General features: G+C 38.7%; 2 protein-coding genes across 2 annotated transcripts in view; both read left to right on the top strand.

Moving 5' to 3' along the window:
* The window catches only part of LOC100892924 (HORMA domain-containing protein 1), a 42911-nt gene that overhangs the window by 6419 nt on the left and 14541 nt on the right, over positions 1-21951 (top strand). Inside the window, exons 2-9 of the mRNA XM_030982627.1 lie at positions 12340-12388; positions 13099-13243; positions 16218-16318; positions 16810-16830; positions 17875-17901; positions 18852-18919; positions 19362-19513; positions 20204-20307. Of these exons, the coding sequence (XP_030838487.1) occupies positions 12344-12388; positions 13099-13243; positions 16218-16318; positions 16810-16830; positions 17875-17901; positions 18852-18919; positions 19362-19513; positions 20204-20307 (663 nt within the window). The 5' untranslated portion in view covers positions 12340-12343. The remainder of the gene's footprint in view (positions 1-12339; positions 12389-13098; positions 13244-16217; positions 16319-16809; positions 16831-17874; positions 17902-18851; positions 18920-19361; positions 19514-20203; positions 20308-21951) is intronic.
* LOC591531 lies at positions 5481-7940 on the top strand. The gene is made up of 3 exons (XM_030982632.1): positions 5481-5513; positions 6504-6668; positions 7484-7940. Exons 2-3 carry the CDS (start codon positions 6513-6515, stop codon positions 7904-7906), a joined length of 579 nt encoding a protein of 192 aa, XP_030838492.1. The 5' UTR covers positions 5481-5513; positions 6504-6512; the 3' UTR covers positions 7907-7940.

Raw genomic sequence — 21951 nt, 5'->3', positions numbered from 1 at the left:
TCTCTTTCTCTCTCTCTCTTTTTTGCGCGGGTTTGGGGGCAAGGCCCGCTCGTCCCCCTGGATCCGCGCCTGACGTCATTGCTTCACTATCCTCTTATTGTTTTCCTTCTATTGGTAATATAAATTTCTCACTTTCCCACTGACAATCTCATTTCCCAACACTAGCATCCAAGTCATATTGATAATAATCTAATATAGAGTAACTTTTTCAGCTAAAATTAATCATGAAAAGTGTGAATTTTGAAAAATTATTTACATAAGTCAATAATTATGAATATACAATATTCTGAAAACAGATTCAATTCTTCAAAGTTTATAAAAGATCTTGTGAAATGTCATGCCCGCAATACGATACAAATCATATAACCTGGGCAAAGGCATGAGGAAATCAAGTTTTGGGGATAAAGAGGGAAATTAATGGGATTGAATCGAATGGAATTGAATTTATTCACCACTTTCATAAAAACATACAAGGCAATGACTACAATAGTTTCTTGCAAACATAGATAAACCACTAAAATGGAAAATACACTAAAGGAAATTACGAAGTGGTTGGATCATCAAACAAGTTACAAAAACTTATAGGTAGATGATCCTAAAAATGTACACACAAAAAACAAATAAGGGGACGAAGAAAATACAATACTACAATGGTAATTACACCCATACAAATTGCGTTTGTCAAATTCAAATTTTCTGTATCAGGTGAAGTTTTAGATGATGCTTAAAACTGTTTAAAGATGCACACTGTTTAAGTTTAGGGGGTAGTTTGTTCCAAATAGTGGGCCCTTAGCATACAAATATATAAAGCAATTGATAAATAGCAGGGACATGATAAATAGTGAGGCAATGGCGTCACAAACTGATAACCAAATTGGCAATTTGTGAAGTGATTTCCATTGTTCCATAGTTTTTCATATTTAAAAAAATTCATAACTTCCTTATTAGTTATCCAATTTTACTCATTTTTTTTTCTCTGCTTCTCTTGTTTTTCTCCATTTATTGAAAGCGAATTATTTTGAAGTGGATTTAGCCTTTAAGTTATATACCACATTCAAGCTTTTCGTAAATATACAATATTGCACGGTATATTTTCCAAATAAGTAAGGAAGTTAGATTTTCAAGATTTTTAGCTAAATAAGATTAGATTTATAAGATTTATTAGGACTTATGGACCAGGCACCCAGAAACTATACAATTTTAGCCAATGAAAATGTTCAAGATTTTCGTTTGTCCATGACATTGGAATCTTAAAACCTCAGGATAAAACTAGTATTTAGACTAAAAGACTACAAGCCTAGCTACTGCTCGGAGAGGGGGGGGGGGGGGGCACTTTACAATTGTGTCTTGTTGGGAGACAGGGGGCTTGAACACTCTCGGGCCTTGAAGGTTTTCGCGTCATGTAGCGTACAAAGGGGTAATGCAATAATAATAATAATAATTACAGTGCTTATATAGCGCCTAACACTTACTTTGTCAGAAGTCTCTAAGCGCTCTACAATAATGCAGCATAATTACCCTGGCTTTAGCAGTGCAGCTGTTACGCGCGCTGCGTTTCAAGGAATAAATTCCAACCAGGTACCCATTTACTTCACCTGGGTGGAGTGTGGCAAATGTAGATCAATGTCTTGCCAAAGGACATTAGTGCAGCGGCGGGACTCGAACCGCCGACCTTGTGATCGACAGTCCGGCGACGTATCAATATCAATATCAATATGATTTACTGTTTGAGTTCTATAATATTTGAAATAATTCTTAGTGTTTATATATTACGTACGCTTAAATATATATTTACATAACTATACGTTTTTTTAACGCTGATTGGAAATTAATAATTGATGATGGGGGGGGGGGGGGGGGTGGATAATAGTATCTTCATTTGTACATTTTTTTTCTTCTTTATACTTCTGTTCTTTGTTTGTTTTTAATATTTGAATGTTAAGATATGTGTAATAATAATAATAACAATAATAATAATAATAATAATAATAATAATAATAATAATATGGGCCTTGCCCCCCCCCCCCGACAAAAAAAGAGAGAGAGAGATGAAGGAAAATAAGGAATAGAGGAGAGAAAGGAAAGAAAGAAAAAAAGAAGATGAAGGGGTAAAAAAAGGGGGGATCGGGGGAGGGGGAAAAGGCCTTGCCTCCTCTCCTCCCTCAGCAAAAAAAAAGAGAGAGGGAAAGAAAGGGAGAGAGAGAAGGAAGGTCGGGGAAGGGAAATAGGAGAGAAAGTGAAATAAAATAAAGAGGAAGAAGAAAAGAAAAGGGGGAAAATATATGCTTTTGCGCTCCTCTCGCCCCCCCCCCCCCCCCCCCAACGAGACCAAGCGCCAGATACGCCACTGGACACTACTGGCGATCCCCCAAACAAGAATAAAACGAGGTTGATTTCTAATTCGATTTCAGTGTTTTACAAATGTTGTAAAATGACATAGTTTTTTAGTAAATGTTTTATGAGTTTGTTGGAAAATTCCCAAAGTAACAGTCAGGCGAGAAGTATGCTTATTTAGAGGTCTACATGTCAAGGCTCGCGGAACGGCGGGGCTCGGGGGCATGGGCTCCCACTATTTTGAAAAAGTATATTCAAGAGAAGAAGGGAAAAAAGAGAGAAAAATCAATTGTGACCTGCCAGTGTCATAATGAGGTCTCAAAATATGATAAACTGACCGTAGCTAAATGCCTAAAACCCCTGACTTTCCGGAGGCTCCACCCCTTGATCCCACCAAGGGCCCTAAGGCGTGCTCCTGAATACTTATCTGACCGTTATAAAATGCCTAAAAATCCCTGAGTTTCCGGGGTATTAAAATCTGTCATCTGAACGTTAATGAATGCCCCGATAGCCCCTGAGTTTCTTGGGGCTCAGCCCCTGGACTTTACGCCAATCAGACCTCTAAATAAGCATATTTCTCGCCTGACTGTAACTTTGGGAATTCGTCATTTTCCAACAAACTCATAAAATAGTATAATTTACTAAAAAATTATATCATTTAACAACATTTGTAAATCACTGAAATCGAATTAGAAATGAACCATTTAAGGGGGAGGCTGCCCCCTTCCAATTAGTACGCCAGTGGTGTCTAGTGGCGTATTTGGCGCTTGGTCTCGTTTGGGGGAGGCGAGATGAGCGCAAAAGCATTATATCTTTTCCCTCTTTCCTTTTTTTCTTCCTTTCTTTCTTTCTTTCTTTCTTTCTATTTCTTTTTAATATACTTTTTCAAAATAGTGGGGAGGGGGAAAATCTCAGTCTCCCGAGCACCGCCGTTCCGCGGGCCTGGACATGAAGGCCTCTATTAAAATAAGCATATTTCTCGCCTGACTGTATCTTTGGGAAATTAGTCATTTTCCAACAAACTCATAAAGTATAATTTACTAAAAATTATGTCATTTCACAACATTTGTAAATCACTGAAATCGAATTAGAAATAAACCTAGTTTTATTCTTGTTTGGGGGAGTACGCCAGTAGTGTCCAGTGGTGTATCTGGCGGTGGTCCTATTGGGGGGGGGGGGGCGAGAGGAGCGCAAAAGCATATCTTTCCCCCTTTTCTTTTCTTCTTACTCTTTATTTTCTTTCCCTTTCTCTCCTCTTTCCCATTCCCTCCCTCCCTTCTCTCTCTCTCTCTCTCTCTCTCTCGCGCTTTTGCTGAGGGGGGAGGGGGAGCGGCAAGGGCCTTTCACTCCCGATTCACACCTTGTTGGCGGGAAAAATCGCAACTGATCTCCCCTACCTTTCTTCTTCCTCTATTTTTTCTCTTTCCCTTCCCCTTCCCTTCCTTCTCTCTTTTTAAAGTTTGCTGGGGGGGGGGGGGGGCAGTGGCCTTTCACGCCTACCCGAACCACATGTTGTTGGCTGGATTAATTGCATCTGACCCCCTCCCTTTCTTTTCTTCTTTCCCCTTTTTGTTCCCTTTTAGCTCTCCTCTTTCCTTTTCCCTTCCTACTCTTTTTTTTGTCCCCCCCCCTGAGGATCAACAAATTGTTTGCGAGAAATTCGTTACTGATATTCCCCTTCATTACCTTTCTTATTCCTTTCCCCCTTCCTTTGTCTCCTCTTCTCCTTTTTTTATTTCCCTTTCCTTCCTTAATTTGGGGAAGAGGTGGGGGGGGGGGCAACAGCCTCAGAGGCAAGGCCCTCAGTCGCCCCTCCCCGCCCAACCGATCTCTTTTGCCCCCTTTTCTTTTTTTCATCCTCTTCTTTCTTTCCATTCTCTCCTCTTTCCCCCTTCCCTTCTGTTCCTTCTCTCTCTAGCTCTCTCTCTCTCTCTCTGTGGCGGGGGAGGGGGAGACCCCTTCGGCCCTCCCCCTGGATCCGTGCCTGGCCGTAGGTGTGTCCCCCATCCAATATGTACTGACCTGAGCAGTTTTGTAACAGCGAGCAGGCCCCGTACGCACAGAGCTGAGCAGCTTTGTAACAGCGGACTTGATTGGTTGCCTTAAAAACCAATTTACGAGCATACTGCGCATCCGTTTGGAAAAGGGCACACGTGTGCTAACAAACTAGCAGGCGTGTGCTATCGCACCTTGCACACGTCTCCTAAATAACAGGCGGTGATTGGTCAATTTAGCAGACGTGTGCCGCGTTCCATACGTCTGGGGTACGTGAATAAAGTCACCAACGGCTTTCCATAGGGAACGGCCACCCATACTTTCATTCACTATAAGCGCACATGTTACGCGATGTAACCATGGTTTGGACTGAGCGGAGCTCACGCCTCCCTAATTAGCTGATTCCAAAAATGTGGGAAGGGTATTTTCAAACTGTTATAACAAATGATCCCTTGGGGCTAGCGAAAAAAAAAGCATCTGGATATTATCCTTACGTCTAGCCCTGCTTAAGCCGCGGGGCGGCAGCTCAGGAAAGTGGCAAATTTTGGAGCTAGGATGCAAACAACATTTCAATCGCTGTTTTGACCAAGATATTTTTAGAATTCTGGGGGTGGCCCCCGATGGGGAATATGGAGAAAAACCTGCTCTTTCATATGACACCTCATTTATTGAGTTTCACCTTCAGGATCATTTGTTATAAAGGTTTGAATTTCAAATTTTTTCATAAAATCATTGACCAATTTTGGATGGTCGCGCAATGCACGTAGACCACATAGGGAAGCGTACAATCTCTATGGGAAGGGTTTTAGCACACAACATTGGGTGCGCGATCAGACACCCTACTACATCAGTGCGGGAAATGTACGATTTCTGCAACGTTGAAGAAATCTGCAATGCACGCATGCCCGATTTCATGCGCGCATGCCCGATTTCAGGGTCTGGCACGAATCTCACGATCATGCCAAGGTAAAAATCCATTTTAAAGTCAAAACAGAAGTAAATCCTGGGAGCTACATCAGTGCGGGAAATGTACGATTTCTGCAACGTTGAAGAAATCTGCAATGCACGCATGCACCATAGAGTGTCGGAAATCTTCAACGTACATGTACAACTGCATTGCTGTCAACGCAAATGTACATTAAATGATTAATCAACGCAACCTTTGGGTACAATCATCTGAAAGAGTAAGTACTTTTAACGTTTTTCACCCTGTATTTTAAAAATCCTACCTGTAGTTTTGAAAATATACGATTATGAATTCATCTTGACACACCAACTCGGCAAATTGTAGCCTCTGAGGCGAGAAAATGTAACTTTTTGAGCTGTGACGGGCCTCCTCCAAACTTGAGTTCAAATGAATCACCGCAGAACTGAAAGTTATTACCCATAGTTCAACAAAATATGCAAATCAGTTAGGGATAGTCTCAGAAATGCTTCGCTCTTATATTTGTGGATGAATACGAGTATATTTCATAACGTATTTCCATTTTTGAATAGTTATTTTGCAAATTGAAAGTCTTGGACAAAAAATACTATCTAAAGAATCTGATTATGAGGATGGATCACTTTTCCGCCTAATTTGTGTAATTTTATTGAAAGAGATTGAAATTATGGCAATTGTTTTCTTTGGTAGTGTAATGCGCAAGTTCAACCGATCTTGGAAATGTTAGGGGGCATGTGCCCCCCCCCCCCCCCCCCCCAGTGGCTACGTGCCTGGTAATGCGGCGTGCATACAGTGTATGCCTAATAATAGCATAATGATGATGATAATAATAATAATAATAACAAGTTAATCATGTCCTTTTATCAACCCATTTCATAACAAATTTCTATTTTTAATATCTTTTTTGCAAACAAAGTCTTGGACAAAAAGTAGTATCTCAAGTTCTATCTGAAGAATATGATTATGAGGATGGATCACTTTTTCGCCTACTTTGCGTAATTTTATTAAAAGAGATTGAAATTATGGCAATTGTTTTCTTTGGTAGTGTAATGCGGTGTGCATGTGTATGTCTAATAATAGCAATAATAATAATAATAATAATGATAATAATAATAATTATATTAATAATAATGATAATAGTAATAATAATAAAAATATTAATACAACAAAATCGAAAAAATTATGATAATAATAACCACCTCACGACCGCCCCTCCTCCTTTTTCTTCCAGCCTACTAAAATGGACGAGGAGTATTTCCTAGCTCTAGAGAGGGAAGTAAATGAGGAAAGAAGGAAAAGGGAGAAAGGTGGACAGAAAACTGTAGTAAGTCACAAGAAGGAGTCGGGGGCCAGGAGGAGCTGCTATAGCAGGCGGGCACGAACATTATTGAAAAACGTGAGTGCAGTATACACAAATACACTTTGGGCGACCTTCCACGCAAGCCGCCGTAAGTGGCGCTACAGTTGGGGGGCAGCTGGGGGGCTTCTGGATAGCACCTGAATGGGAAAGTTGAATGAGCGAGAGCTCGTTCGTACTTAGGCCCGCATCTACTGACGGTGTGGTGAGAGTGCCTCCGTACCGTAAGATCGAACTCACAACTCTGCTCCAGCTAGCTAAAATTCCTTGAATTATTTATATTCTAACTCTAAATCATTCCGTCTCTCACTCTCTTCAATTCAATAAAATCATCTGCATGTTAACATACACGATAATGAATATGTGGGACACCGTTACAACGGCGTCTCCCAAACTTCGATTGCCGAAAACGCACGCAAAACTCGCCAATGACGGACATCATCTACCCATTCATCTATCGTAAATGAAATAAATTTAGACAAAATGAAGTTGAAATGTCCGAAAGCGGCAAGGAATAATAAGTGGTTTGTCTGTGAGAAAGCAATGATCGTTGCATGCAAGATGAAAGCGCAAGCTGATAGAAGCCCCCCAGCGTGTAATGATAAACGTAGAGGGCTCACATCCATGAAAATTCGCCCGTATCGGTGTATAGTAACTACATCCCTGACAAAGAATATATCTTCAACCTCTGATCTAAAAAAAATGCAAATAACCTAAAGGACCAATGTGAGTGTCATTAAACATATTATTGCATTATATATCTCTATTTTTTTTAAACAAGAAAGACGTAATACCTGCCCCCCCCCCCTATCCCCTTTTTCTATCTCTCTCTCCCTCTTTTTGCATTAATGCAGGCCAAAGAGATAGCAGTAGAAACAAGATGCTCCGTGAACTTGTCAATTCGTCCAACATGGATGAAGGGAAAAAGCTGGTGCTTCTCCACACCAGATGCAGCTACCCCAAGATCAAGAGATCGGAATAACCGTGAGACGGAGAGGGACATTGCTGCGGCATCGGTAATGGCAACGCCCAGAAAACGTCATGCCATTGTAGATAACGTTGATGGGCCCAGTACTGGCAAGCTCAACAAGGATGCTTGTCGTGTCTGTAACCGCCCAGAGGACATTGACCTCTGGATCGGGTGCAGCTTCACAAAGCGATCCAAATCTGCTTGCCAGTACTGGGTCCACCAGAAATGCATTGGCCTGGCGTACATGTCTGAAAAGGAGCTGGAGGCCGTTCCATTCTACTGCCCTCATCACATCAAAGACATTTGAACATTATTTTGAAACGTTTGATTAATTCTAACTCCATTTCTTTGTCTCTGGTGTTATGTATATTTTATCCCTGTACTTTTTTCACTGTATTTGTTATCGTTTATGCAAACTTACTTTGTTTTTACTTTGTACATTGAAATGGAAATAAATATATCAAATATATAATAACTGGCAACGAAAGTTGATTTAAGAAAATAAAATAAAAATACCTTAAAATTCTTCTAATACATCTACTTCGTCATTCGTGTTTGCTTGCTTCTTGACATCTTCCTTGTACTGTTTATATTTTTCTTGTGATGTTGACAAGACATTCACGAGGTCTTTTTGAAGGGGGCGGTTCTCCAGGGACCTCAAAGGGAGTGAGTCGTACGGGTTGTGTAGCATACCAGACTCTCTAATATGTCTTCTAATGGCCTGGACTTCCAACTCATGGTTGAAGATTGAGCTTCCATCGCTGCCAGGATCTTCAACCCCTGCTCTTTGGAAGACAGCTTTTCTGTTAACTGCAAGGGGTTTAGAGCAGCGGCTGGAAGCTACCCAACTCTTTAAAGTTGGGATCCCTGGAGAAAGATTTGACTTTAGTGTTCTGTTTTCTGCCTCCGTGATGAAATCACCGCCCTCTCCACGGAACGGATCTCCACTGCGAGAGAACGACTCGTTATCTGTGATGTATCTCTTCAGCTCTTCTGGAGCTTCTACACGTTTCGTCATGTCGCTTAACAAAATCTTCTGATAAATATAATGATCGTTACAGTAGAAGAGTGGTGTAACCGTCTGCCTCCTGACTTGTTGCACCTTACTCCACTGCGATGACAGTGTACTCCAGTAAAATACTGAAAAATGATATCAAACAATAAATTATAATTAGGGTTAATTACCCTTTCCTTCCATGATAGCATGCCTGTTAATGACGGATTTGTGCCTTCCTCGATGCATTTAGAAACATATACATACATCAGTTCTCTCGCAAATGCGTCGTATGTAATTCTGAAGACCTGCCATGACACGTGGTGATTTGTGGCTCCACTGACGAAATCTTTGGCTCGTTGGGACTTAAAACCCAGAACACCTGACACATGGTCTAGAAATATCGGCTTACAAAGCCGAAATAATGTCCGGATGGAATTAATTTCGACATGGCCTGCTCCTAAAGCTAGAAGTACGGAGTCAAAAAGTTGTCGGTGTGCTACGTTAGTCATTCCGGGATGGACAGAAGTGAAAATCGAACGATTTTTTTTGCAAGTCCACCTCCTCCCCACAAACACCACAAATCACAATATCGTTTATCAAAGAGTCTGCTATTCTGTACGGCACCCCATCAAAACCTATCCTGATCCATTTCCTTTCATTCGGTACATTTCCCTGCCTTAGTAACTCTTTTAGCACATGTTTGATGGTTTGTCGTGAGTTTGGATTAACCCCAATAATTTCGCCCATGGCAACTTTTGCCGGTTGCAGGGGGTGGTTGACGTCAACAAACTTATACAATTTTGACCGATCACTAATATTGTTTGGATTGTGATTACAGTGAGTACACAGATTGTAGTTTTTTCCATACACTTTGGAACAATTGACACACACGTTGACTCCTTCATTTGCGACACAATATTGGACATGATCTTTAACTTCTCCTGTGATGTTGTCAACTTCGATTTCTTGTTTGACTTTTTCCAGGGCCTCACTTTGCTGTCGACATCTATAAGGCCGGAAGACAGACGCATTCAGAGATTCCTCCAGTTCTGTTACCTTCTTGTTTATTTCTGTCATGTTCATTTTCCCTGACCAGTTGGAAGGTTTTAGATTTTCATTTGTCTGCGTATCTGATGGTTGATTTCTTTGTATGAAGACAACGTTAGTCACTGTATGTACCGGTGTTGTTCCACTTTCCCTCACACGTCCCGTTTTCCCAACCCTTTGCGAGTTGCAAATACCTCGACGTCCCCAGGTGAGAAGCATTTATTGGGCTGCTTTGAAGAGTTGTCAAGTACCTTGTTTAGTGTGGTCACACTTCCCGATGGCGTTGTGGCCCCATCAATGGTTGTTATTGTTTTACTACCAGCAAGGGCCCACTTAACCAGTGACTGACTGAATGAAACATTGCCAGTATAGTTTTTATTCCGAACATAGTACAATTGTTCAACTAAAATGGCAAATGCTGTTTTCTTGGAGAGAGATGCATTTTCTGTGCAGATATTGGTTGCACCAGATAAGAAATTCACCAGTTCCTTTGGTCTTCCTTTCAGAAATTGTTGAATATCAAAGTTTGCAAGATTATCTAGATTGGTATAATCTCCTGCCAGGTTTTTCGTATCGTCAAGTATCTTCTTGTTTATGGAATCACCCAAGTTGAAGTAAAGATGCTCTCTTTGATCTTCTGTTGATTCTTGTACTCGTTGCAAAATTTCCTCCACTGCAGGATCGAGTATATTGGTGGTTTAATTTCATGATTGCCTTCGTCATCATCATGGCTTGGCACCGACGTGGAAGCTTGAGTTTCACAATTACGCTTGGCATAGTTAATACAATTCACGCATACGTAGTTTGAAGTTGAAGATAAAAGTTTGCTGGATATTAGCCATTGCCAGTGATCTTTCACATAAAGTCGGCTTGATTTCTTGAAAAGAGATGGTGCAGGCGACTGTGGTGCATCATGGAGTTCACACCTGCATCTCTTCGAGAACCCAGGCGTCCGCGGAGTCTGGCGCGTCTTCCTTTTTGGTGGTTGACTTTTCCCCATCCTCACCTAAAATTGGAAACGTAAAACATAGCATGACCACCTGTCGGTCTACCTTAAACATTCTGTTGTTGTGTGTGTTTTGTTAAATCCAGAAATAATTGTTTCCGGCTGACAGGTGCGTACGCAGACGGGGGGAGGGAGGGGAGGGGCGTTAACCCCCCTTGAATTTATGTAATATAGATACCCCCCCCCCGCTCTCACATTTTGTCAAATGAAAAAAGAAAAAACTTTTTTTTTTTTTTTTTTTTTTTTTTTTTTTTTTGGGGGGGGGGGGGTGCTAAAGAGTGAAAAAATGACATTACCCCCCCCCTCCCACTGAACGAAATTTCAGTCGGCATAATTATAGTGACATAGTGTATTTCAAGAGAAATTATATTTTATCTATTGATTTTTTAATATGACTTTACATTTGATATTCGACATGGTGTTATTTATTGGAATTTCTGAATGGATTATGCTTTTATCGCAACACTTTTCGCCTGTAGAGTACTAGGACGTCACTCGGCGCTGAGGCTGGTGTTGAGCTATCGATAACGCGCACGCGTGATCGGTATCATCCTTCTAAACTGACCGTCGGTGTTGGAGCTCGGTTCAGCAGCCTTTCCAAGCTCTCAACACCAACACCAACACCGAACACCGTACTTGAAATCACTCATTGTGTCCTGTCTATCTTGCCACTTTTGAGATATTCAGCCCGATCGATGAGTAGTCCCAGTCTTAAGGAATATATCTGCGCTTATTTTTTCGCTAGCCCCAGGGATCACAAAGTGCCCTTTTGTGCCCTTTCCAATTCTTCATATTTGCTATTCTACTAGCATAATCTAGACTCTACTGGTAATTTTAATAAACTACTGCATTATAAAATCCTCAAATGTTGGGTTGGGTGATCCACGTATTACTATTTACTTTCTCCTCAGACAGTTTTAGAGAATAAGATGGCTCTCCCTTCTCGCTGGATGATACTTATAGATAGTAAATGAGTACATTAAGTACATCCCTCCCCCTTCCTCCTTTCCCCCTGAATGTTATATTGTACTTGTATAACCTAGTCCTAGGCTATAGTATAGCCCTTAGGGTACCTTATAACCATTAGGAGCCAGAGCATATAACACTGAGTTCCTATAGGACATATATTTATTCAGATGGTCATATCTCGGCCAATACTTAACATATTAAATTGGTTTTCGACATTTGGACATTATTTTTGATGTTCTTTTGGAAAATGAAGACAAAATTGAGAAATTCTAAAAATAGATTTTTGATGACGTCACACTTCACCACTCTAGATCTATAGGGTCTGTGACTGTACGTCACCTTTAGCTTTATGCCTTTTATTGATTTAGTCTCAATGGCAAAAATGACAAGCATCAACTTAATGATCAAACAGTTATCTGTACAGAAACAGATCCTTCAACCCAGCTGCAACTGTTCTCTGGAACTCACTTCCTTCTTATCTGAGAGAGTTAGATTCCATAGCTCAATTCAAAACACAGCTGAAAACGTATATGTTTATCAATTGAGCTGTTTTTTATGTAACTTATATTCATTGTCGCACCTTGATTGAAATTTTTCGGATATTATTTCATGTATTGTTTATTTGCATTATTATAACTATTGCTTAAGCTGATGGACTGATCTAAGTAAGATGTGTAACTACTCTTGTGTTTACTCTCAGTTTTTTTCTTCATTCGTGCAGAATCATGGCAACAGCTACTTCCATGCGACCGAAGACAAAAACTGGCCAGGTAAGTTGTCTATTTCTTTTGTATTCTTCAACTTGAAACATTGATGAATCTGTCCAATAACATCCTTCATAGCCTACTCAGTCTACATTACATACATGTAAGTGCTAATGAATAGAAAACGTGTGGACTGCAAGGTTCTGGAATCATCAAAATGATAAGAAATTTGGCTTAGTCTTGGTAAAGTTACAAGCACTGTACACAGAAAGATGTTATTGGACTACCCTAGATCTATCCAGTCCGGATAGATATTGTATTTTACCAAATATATCAATTAGTAGGCCTGGCCTTTACCTTTAATTTAACAAGGGGGGGGGGGGGGGTAATGGATAATGATAGTTGATATAACAAGACCAGGGGGTGTTTCACAAAGAATCTAAGTTGAACTTATCTCTAAGTTGGACTTAACAGTTATGGAAAGCTGTTAGCATCTTTAAAAATATTTTGTAAAAGTTGTTTCAAAAGGCATATAAAGTTAATTCAAATCATTATTATTTTCTATCATCAAGGAGATTTCATGTTCTTGATGTGGAATTTATGAAAAGTCTAAAATACTTTGAATTTTTGCTTTTGAATATGTTTTATTTTAAGGCTACAAATGGCTCTCCATAACTTTTAAGTCCAGCTTAGAGTTAAGTTAGACTTAGGATCTTTGTGAAACACCCCCTGCATAGAGAGCTATCTTGTTTTCTTTTCCTTTTTTTCGTCCACAGTGGTCAGCCATCTTCCCTCCAGACCAAGTGACCCAGCAGCAGTCGGCCGTCTTTGTGAAGAAGCTCCTGGCTGTGGCAGTGTCAACTGTGACCTACTTACGGACCATCTTCCCTGAACATGCATTCGGCGACAGATCTCTTGAAGGTAAAGAGGGATAAGTGTACATGTATATATATCATATGTCTTAAAGAGGAAATCCACCTTGATATTAAATTGGTTTTAATAACAGCCAAAAAACGAGAGAAACACATTAGTGAAAGTAGTGAAACATAAATTGATCATGCCAGCTCCTCTCCAATTTTCTCTGTACATAATATTAATAAACTTTCATTGTCTTAAATTGAAGATGACGAATAGATTTGTTTTATACAAGCCTCGTTCTACTGGTCTGTTGACTTTGTTTTGGGATAAATATGATTTCTCAATGGATCTGGTAGTGACTCAAGTAAATTCATGTGTGATTTACTAAAGAAACAAGCAATTATATAGTAATAAGCAGTAGGCCTGAGTCGAAACGGGTCCCCGCCCGGGCCCCGACCGTCGAGCTGAAACCCGGTTTTTGGTTTTCGGGTTTCGGGTTTTTCAAAATTAAATTTCACACTGATATTTTGAAATATTATATAGCACTAAAAATATGGAATTCACAAACTTATATTTCAATATAATCAAATAAAAATGCTTTAGAAATAAATGGATATTGTTTCAGTTGACGGTAGGTGTTTTTATCGCTCTAAAATTGAGGCTGCAAGAAAGGAATCACGCTTCGTGGTACCGATCGAGTGCGTTCAGAAACGGAAGTGGAAATAGATCTATGACCCACTGAAGACAGAGGCAAGAAAATGCCACACACAAGACTAAAATATTGATCAGACTATTGCAATTAAATCGTAATACTAAAGGCATTAATTTAATTTTCAAAATATATCCCCAACATAATGGTTTATCCTTGATAGTTTGATGAAGGAAAATAAATTAGAGCTCTTGAAATAACATCGAAGTGCCTTTCGTTCGTTCTAAAAAATGCGTGTACATGTATAACGGCAAGCAGAAGTTACGAGTCAAGCTTGATGCACGTTTAAATCCCTACACTGTCATCCGACCTGATCGGAACAATAAGCATTAAACCAATTAAAAAACATCACGTAAGACTTTAAGGGACTCCAATTCAACAAAATTACCGTAAAATAATTATCTGCTTTGACAAATAATACTATAGATATTCATAATATCTTACAGAAATAATGATATTTCATGAGCTACGTACTCGATATCGAGTTCAGCTAGCCATCATTTTGAAATGAGACGTACGTAGTTGTCATGCATGCAGCGCAGAATGCGGCAGCTCGCAGTTAGAGAGGGAAAAAAAATCACGTAATAGTCACGTGAATATCACGTGATCTCAGGCCTGCGCTTTTTCCTCTCTCTTCTGCATACTGCCCTCTACAGTCTACTGCATGACAACTACGTCTGCATATCAAGCTTGACTCGTAACTTCTGCTTGCCGTTATACACGCATTTTTAGAACGAACGAAAGGCACTTCGATGTTATTCCAAGAGCTTTAATTTATTTTCCTTCATCAAACTATCAAGGGTAAACCATTATGTTGTGGATATATTTTGACAATTAAATTAATGCCTTTAGTATTACGATTTAATTGCAATAGTCTGATCAACATTTTAGTCTTGTGTGTGGCATTTTCTTGCTCTGTCTTCAGTGGGTCATAGATCTATTTCCACTTCCGTTTCTGAACGCACCCGATCGGTACCACGAAGCGTGATTCCTTTCTTGCAGCCTCAATTTTAGAGCGATAAAAACACCTACCGTCAACTGAAACGATATCCATTTATTTTTTAAAGCATCTTAATTTAATTCCATTGATTATTTTATTGTTTTGAAAGCAGTAACTATCTTTTCCGTCGCATTATTAGAACAGCAACTTAGTCTAACTCCCGCCGCTGCATGCACACGATTTTTAGTGTCAGCGCAGTGGTGAAAATTTCGGGTACCCGGTCCCCGCCCGAAATTTTCAAATCAAACCCGGGTTCGGCAAAACCCGTGATGACTCAGGCCTAATGAGAGACATAGTATAGTATTAACGACTGCTTTGAGAGAAATAGTTGTTTTTATACGCTCAAGGGAAGGTTAGAATTGTGCTATTACCCGAGGCGTGCCGAGGGGAATAGCCCAATTGTAACCTTCCCGAGAGCGTATAAAAACAACTATTTCTCGAATATTAAAGCAGTCATTAATACTTTTATATGCCAAAAAAAAAAAAAAAAAAACAAACTTTTGTCGAAGATGGGATTCGATCTCTTGCGTACAAAAGGTGATGTAACTAAAGTCAGCGCCTCAAACCACTCGGCCAGTGCGCTCTGTCACCATGTACAGTAGTTTTCTTTAATATATACATTAAAATGAATTGAAAACGGCTTCGCGTGGTCGATGCTTCACCGCTGCTCCATTAAACGGGCCCTTCTTTTACTTTTGCAATGCATATTGGTACGAACTTAGATCAAGATCTATCGGCAGATGTTGTTTTTTTGTTTTTGGAAGTTTATTTTCGTCTTCATGTCAACAATGCAAGATAAAATTGTCGGTAAGATCGATCGAGATTCAATTGTATTGAAATTACCGACCAATTCTTCGCACACGTACGGTATCCTCGATCGCTCAGACCATTTTTTAACATGTAAACCTATGGGGTAACCATGGAGACTGACCTATTTTCCCAATAACCATGGTTATTGGGATTTTGAACTGTTTTTTAACCATGGTTACCGGGAATTTTCGGGAACAGTTAAAGTTTATGAATGCAATTTCGACCAATCAGATTGCTGGATTACTTAAGTGAGGTATATAATTGTTTTTATAACTTTTATATACCGAAAAGGGTCATAGAATACATGTGCGACTTACCAATCATGGTAATCAAGTTTGTTTACCCTATCAAGACCTAGTCTTAATAGGGTATCTGATCGTGTACCACTCAAGTTTGTGTGCTAAAATCCTTCCCATTGAGATTGCAGGCAGTACGTAAAATGCCAAAACTGGTCAATAGTCTTTTGAAAAATGCCCTAGATTTTTAAAGTGAGGTATATAATATTGTTTATGCAACAGATCTTAACCTGAAGATTTTGAAAGATGACAGCGCATGTCCAGGAGCTTGCCAAGTCATCAAATGGATGAAAGGGGCCTTTGATGCACTTGACAAAAGATATGTAAGTACACCTGTAAAAGATATGCAACTACTGGTAAAAGATATGTAAGTACCGGTAAAAGATATGCAACTACTGGTAAAAGATATGTAAGTACCGGTAAAAGATATGCAACTACTGGTAAAAGATATGTAAGTACCGGTAAAAGATATGCAACTACTGGTAAAAGATATGTAAGTACCGGTAAAAGATATGCAAGTACCTGTAAAAAGATATGTACTTTAATAATTAAAAACAATATGATACAAACCAAAAGTAGAAACAGATGGATAACACAATCATGTTATTACTCAATAATGCCCTTATCTAGTGGCAATATTTTAAGCTGGAGCAAATGAACTACCGTCAAAACAGTACAGTGAAAATATATGTTTCATGGTCAATGACAATGATGATTTCTATGTGTTTTTCTGTAATTCTTCTGCTCTTCTCTCTCTCCCCCTGTTTGTCTCCCACTTTCTCTCAATTACTCATTCTTTCACTCTTTAATCCAGCTCCGTGCCTTGATCATTGGGGTAAGTTAGTAATGTCAGTCCTAGAAAAAAGAAATTTTTGTGGAATTACTTTACTATAATCATCAAATTTAGGATTATCATTATAGCTCAAGAAATATCAGAAAAGGATGAACATTGACATTTTCTGTGACTATCCAAATAGCAGTTATATAGTGCGCATGACTGATGGGGGAATTATAATGTATTAAATTCTTGTTATCGTTGCTCATAGTGCTAGTGGTGCATGTTCATTGAAATTCCAAGCCCAAAACGTGGTTAAACATAGCATCACACGATATTGTTTTTAATAATTATCAATACTTGATAACACTTTTCACATTACATGATGGCTACCACTTATACAATATCATAATGATTTTTAAAAGCTATGTTTAAGGATTTGCGTCTTTTTACTTGACCTGCAACGACCATTGATCAGGGCCCCTATTCAATTCAATACTTAAGTACAAAATTTAAGCTTTTTACTTAGTATTTGGCTTAGATAAAATACTTACCCAATTTGGTATTCAATTCAAACTTTTGGCTAAGTATTTTTATGCTAAATTTAAGACAGCTCCCTACCAGACTTAAGCCAATTATTTGGAGGCATATGGTTTTCTTACGCAGAATTATAACCTGCTCGCAATTATATCAGCGCATTTATTGCAATGCATTAATTGCGCATTACTTTTGATTGACCGTGTGATGTCACAATGCTTGTCAGTAAGTATTTTACTTAGATTTTGTCTTACGTAAATATAAGTCTAGATTTGAATACAACATAAATAAATTACTAATAAATAGCCATTTACTTAGTAAATTTCTTACTTATGCTAAGTATTGAATTGAATACCAGCCCTGGGCTATTCTCATTATTTTTTTCCTTTTCTTTGTATTTCTATGTCATAATGTCTTTTTTACTTTATTGCTGAAGTATCTTGGTCTGAAAACATGCCATGAATTGCTAGCTGTTACACACGTGTGTACTGTCAATACATGCGTGTTGTGCATGACTTTGTACTTCATTCAAATCATCTGTTTCATCTTCTAATTTTTCAACAACAGATGTATACAGACCCAAGCGACCCTAATGTGAGTATAAACTGAAGCCATCCGGGCCGTTTAATCAAAATGCATACAATGGGATGTTATGAAATAACATGCTTTTAATAATCATATGAATGTTTGCATGTACAGTGTGTGTGCTGGCAATTAGGCCTCTTTACGTTATGGAGAACATTTATATTTCATCGGCAAAATCATGAATGAGAAACCAATGTTCATTTTACATAGGGGTCTTCTATAAGGCTGTCATTGCATTACATTCCTGATATTAGATTTACTGATGTATTTAAAGCTTTCAGCTGTGATACTTTTGTTCTTGTTCTCTGAAACTAAACCCTTTAATCACTGGAATGGGATTTCCTGTATTATAAGTCTATGGAAATGATAGAGTTCAGTTTTTGATGGTGTACATGTATCTCCTCATTTCAAAGATGAATAATATACCACATATATATTTGATAAAAATGTACGTAAGAGCAGTACTTAGAGAAAATAAATATAACTACAATAAATGATCATGATGATAACGATTACAAATGGAACAAGAAAAAAATGAAAAAAAGTGAAGATTAAAGTAGTAGCTAAATGATGTTTTAATGAGGAAAGAAGTTTGAGAAAATGAATATCAATTATGAGTAGACCATGTGGTGTTACATGGCTTTAGTTCTGTAAACAGATGACATTTCCTCGGTTGTTTTTATGTTGTACATGTGTGTCTAAATTTCTGTCTTGATTTCTTGTTTTGTCTTTTATTGCAGGTGCAAAGCATACATGTATATCTACATTTTGGACAATAATAATAATAATAATATTGGATTCTTATATAGCGCACGTATCGACCTTGCAAGGTTCTCAAGGTGCTCCAACATTGCCCGGCTATGCTAGGGTGCCGATTTCGACGCTCACAGCATTTAAATAATTAAGAATTAATAAATTATCAAATTATTTTTTTTGTAATATTTTTTTTTCTCTTCCAGACTGCCATGGAGACGTACACTTTCAAGTTCACCTATTCCAAGAATGGACCAGATGTCGATATCTACAGGTCAGTCAAGCTTTGAATAAGAACGTTTGATAAAATGTCATGATAAACTACTTACTTAGTCCTGCTGCTGCAATATTTGATGATGTTTTACCAGTTTACATGTCTTTAGGTTGTGTAACATGCCGATCAGTAAAAAAGCAAAGGTGCCAATATTGCGTCCAGAGCAGCCTCAGCTGTGTTATTGATTTGTTCACCCTTTGAAAACTAACTTGAGGACTTCCCCCCCCCCCCCCCCCCCCCCCCCTGAATTTTTTCAACCTAATGGCTAGTTTATAATGGGGAAGTTTTCCTAGGGGGTTGATTTCCAGGGGGTAGGGGAGGGGGAGGGGGGTGTCTGAGGCTGTTGTAAAAGGTAGTATTTCCCTATTCCGTTACTTGATATAACTGAATATTAATTTTTACTTGATATTGATTATCCATTTTAATTCGAATATATATATAGGAACGAAGAGAAGATTACAGGAGCGCATACAGAGGCCCAGACGAAGAGAGCAACCCTCCAGCTCCTCAGGACCATCCTAGTTCTGACCCAGTCTCTTAAGCTCCTCCCAGATGACGTCATGATGACCATGAAACTACTCTACTATGATGATGGTATGTTTTATAATCCAGTTCCATCCAGTTCAAACCAGTATATTCCAGTTCAATCCAATCCTCGAAAGTTTTTGGTAGAGCACATTTCCCAGAATGGTAAGATTTACTTGATCACAATCACTCTACTATGATGATGGTATGTATTATAATTTAGTTCAATCCAGTTCAAACCAGTTCAATCAAGTTCAATCAAGTTCAATCCAATCCAATCCTCAAAGTGTTTGGTATAGCACATTTCCCTGAAAGACAAGATTTAATTCATCGCAATAGTGAACCATTTACACCAAGCCCAGATGTAAATGGGTAGCTTGTTGGATGTTTATGTCTTTGTGTAAAAAAAACAACAACAACAAAACATCTACCTGGAATGCTCTCAGTGGAGCGGAGATGGTGCACTGTAAAGTTTAGAAATGTTTCTGAATCCATCGATACTACTGTAAGTACTTTGGTCAGTTTATTGTAACTGGTTAGCTGCTAGAGTCAAATCTGTCTAGCGACCGCCCAAGGGAAACACAAACAGTGGTCTTTGTAAACGGGTTCCATTAGTACATGTTCCAATGTGAAACTATTTTCAAGGGAAACAAAAAACTTGGTCTTTGTAGACAGGTGGTCACTAAAGCAGGTTTGACTGTATTATGACAAACTAATGTTATGATTTACAGAAGAATGTTTTAAATATCATCCCCACAGTGACACCAACGGACTATGAACCTCCAGGTTTCCAGGCATCAGACAGCGACGCCTTCAATTACGATGATGAACCTATCAACCTCAGAGTAGGAGAAGTCACAACTGTAAGTATGCTTCTTTTTTTTTTTTGGGGGGGGGGGAGACTTTTAAACCTTTAAAAACAATAAATTCCTGATTTTAAATATTAATCCAATATTGGCATATTTGGATTTGAACTGACTACCGGTAGATATTTGCATCATCCCTTTCAAAATGCTGGTCTTGGATGGCATGCATGGTTATCAATTGTTAATGATATGAGGCTGGCTTGCCCTTTAGTAGACACTTCTATTTATTAGGATTTACATATTTAAGAGGCTGTCAAACCAAAGATCGTCCATAAAAGCCCCTCTGCACTAGATTGGCCAGGAGGGATAAAACCTCCCTGCATGGTCACTGGCAGGTGGTTATCTCATCAAATAGGCTCTCATTTAACGTAACAAAAAGGGATCATGTGGGACCAACGGTCATCGATTAGGCATTATTTGCTATATAGAGGGCGCAAGTAGCTATAAGTAGTGCAGTAGGGCTTTAACTCTTATCATGCCACAGGGCTAATCCCCATTGTGCCAAGCCCCAAATTCCCCCATGCCAGGTTGTTTTGGAGATAATCTGATTAACGCGATGGTTCTATGAATAGAGAGTGCAAAATACACAGCACAGTCCAATGTGCATGAACAATAACTGCTATTACGAATGCGCCCTTGCACGCACATGGCACTCAAGCGGTGGCTCTCTCGCATGTACAAAGCACGATAACGAAAGCGTGCATGCAGCCTTATGGCAGGCTATGAGTTAAAGGTACTTCTTTAAACCATTTCCTCTTGGGAATGCAAATCCATCACCAGAATTACAAGGTGTATGTGGGCGTGGTAATCAATTCAAATATATTCACGTCTTTGCTTTGAATGTTGTAATTGCTCCTCGTGTATACTGAAACCACTCATTCGCCTAATTCACCATGAAAATACAGTCCTGTGAACATATTACAAATACTGTAGATGAATATGTCAGTTGTGGTGTCATGAAATAAAATGATACGTTCACATCTAACTGAGATAGCATTTCTTTTAAGTTTACATCTTATTTAGATTAGATATCAACTCTTTTAAAGGGAACCAAAATCTTCATACTAAGTTACTTTAATTGTAAAGTTTAAAATATTTGAACAAAATCGGGCAAGGAATAAGGAAGTTAGAGTTTTCTGAAATGAGTAGTCACTAGAGGGCAATATTTAATTTGATGACATCATCTGTGGACAACTCTCCATGCCTTTTGTACATCAAATTTCATGTTTTTCCTTCTTTCTTGTGATTGAGATAATCTACTCCCCTGAAAGCAAGGTATAGAATGCAAAATGATATTCTACTTCACATGTTATGAAGTCGGATCAAGAACACAAATAAATACGAGGAAAACAAAAGAATTGTGAAATTTGATGTACAAAAGGCATGGAGAGTTAAATATCGCTCTCTAGTGACTAGTCATTTCAAAAAGCTCTAACTTCCTTATTCCTTGCCCGATTTTGTTCAAATTTTCACTGATTTTATTCAAATATCTTAAACTTTACAATAAAAGTAACTTAGTATGAAGGTTTTGGTTCCCTTTAAGTTAACATCTTACTAAGATAGCAACTTGTTTAGGTTTACATCTTATTTAGACATCAACTCTTTAAAGTTTATATTACTTACATAGCAACTCTTTCACGT

The sequence above is a fragment of the Strongylocentrotus purpuratus genome, unplaced genomic scaffold, assembly GCF_000002235.5.
Source record: "Strongylocentrotus purpuratus isolate Spur 01 unplaced genomic scaffold, Spur_5.0 spur5_contig_826, whole genome shotgun sequence".
Classification (NCBI taxonomy): domain Eukaryota; kingdom Metazoa; phylum Echinodermata; class Echinoidea; order Camarodonta; family Strongylocentrotidae; genus Strongylocentrotus; species Strongylocentrotus purpuratus.
Note: the sequence above shows the minus strand (reverse complement) of the source record. Positions and strands in the feature narration are given on the sequence as shown.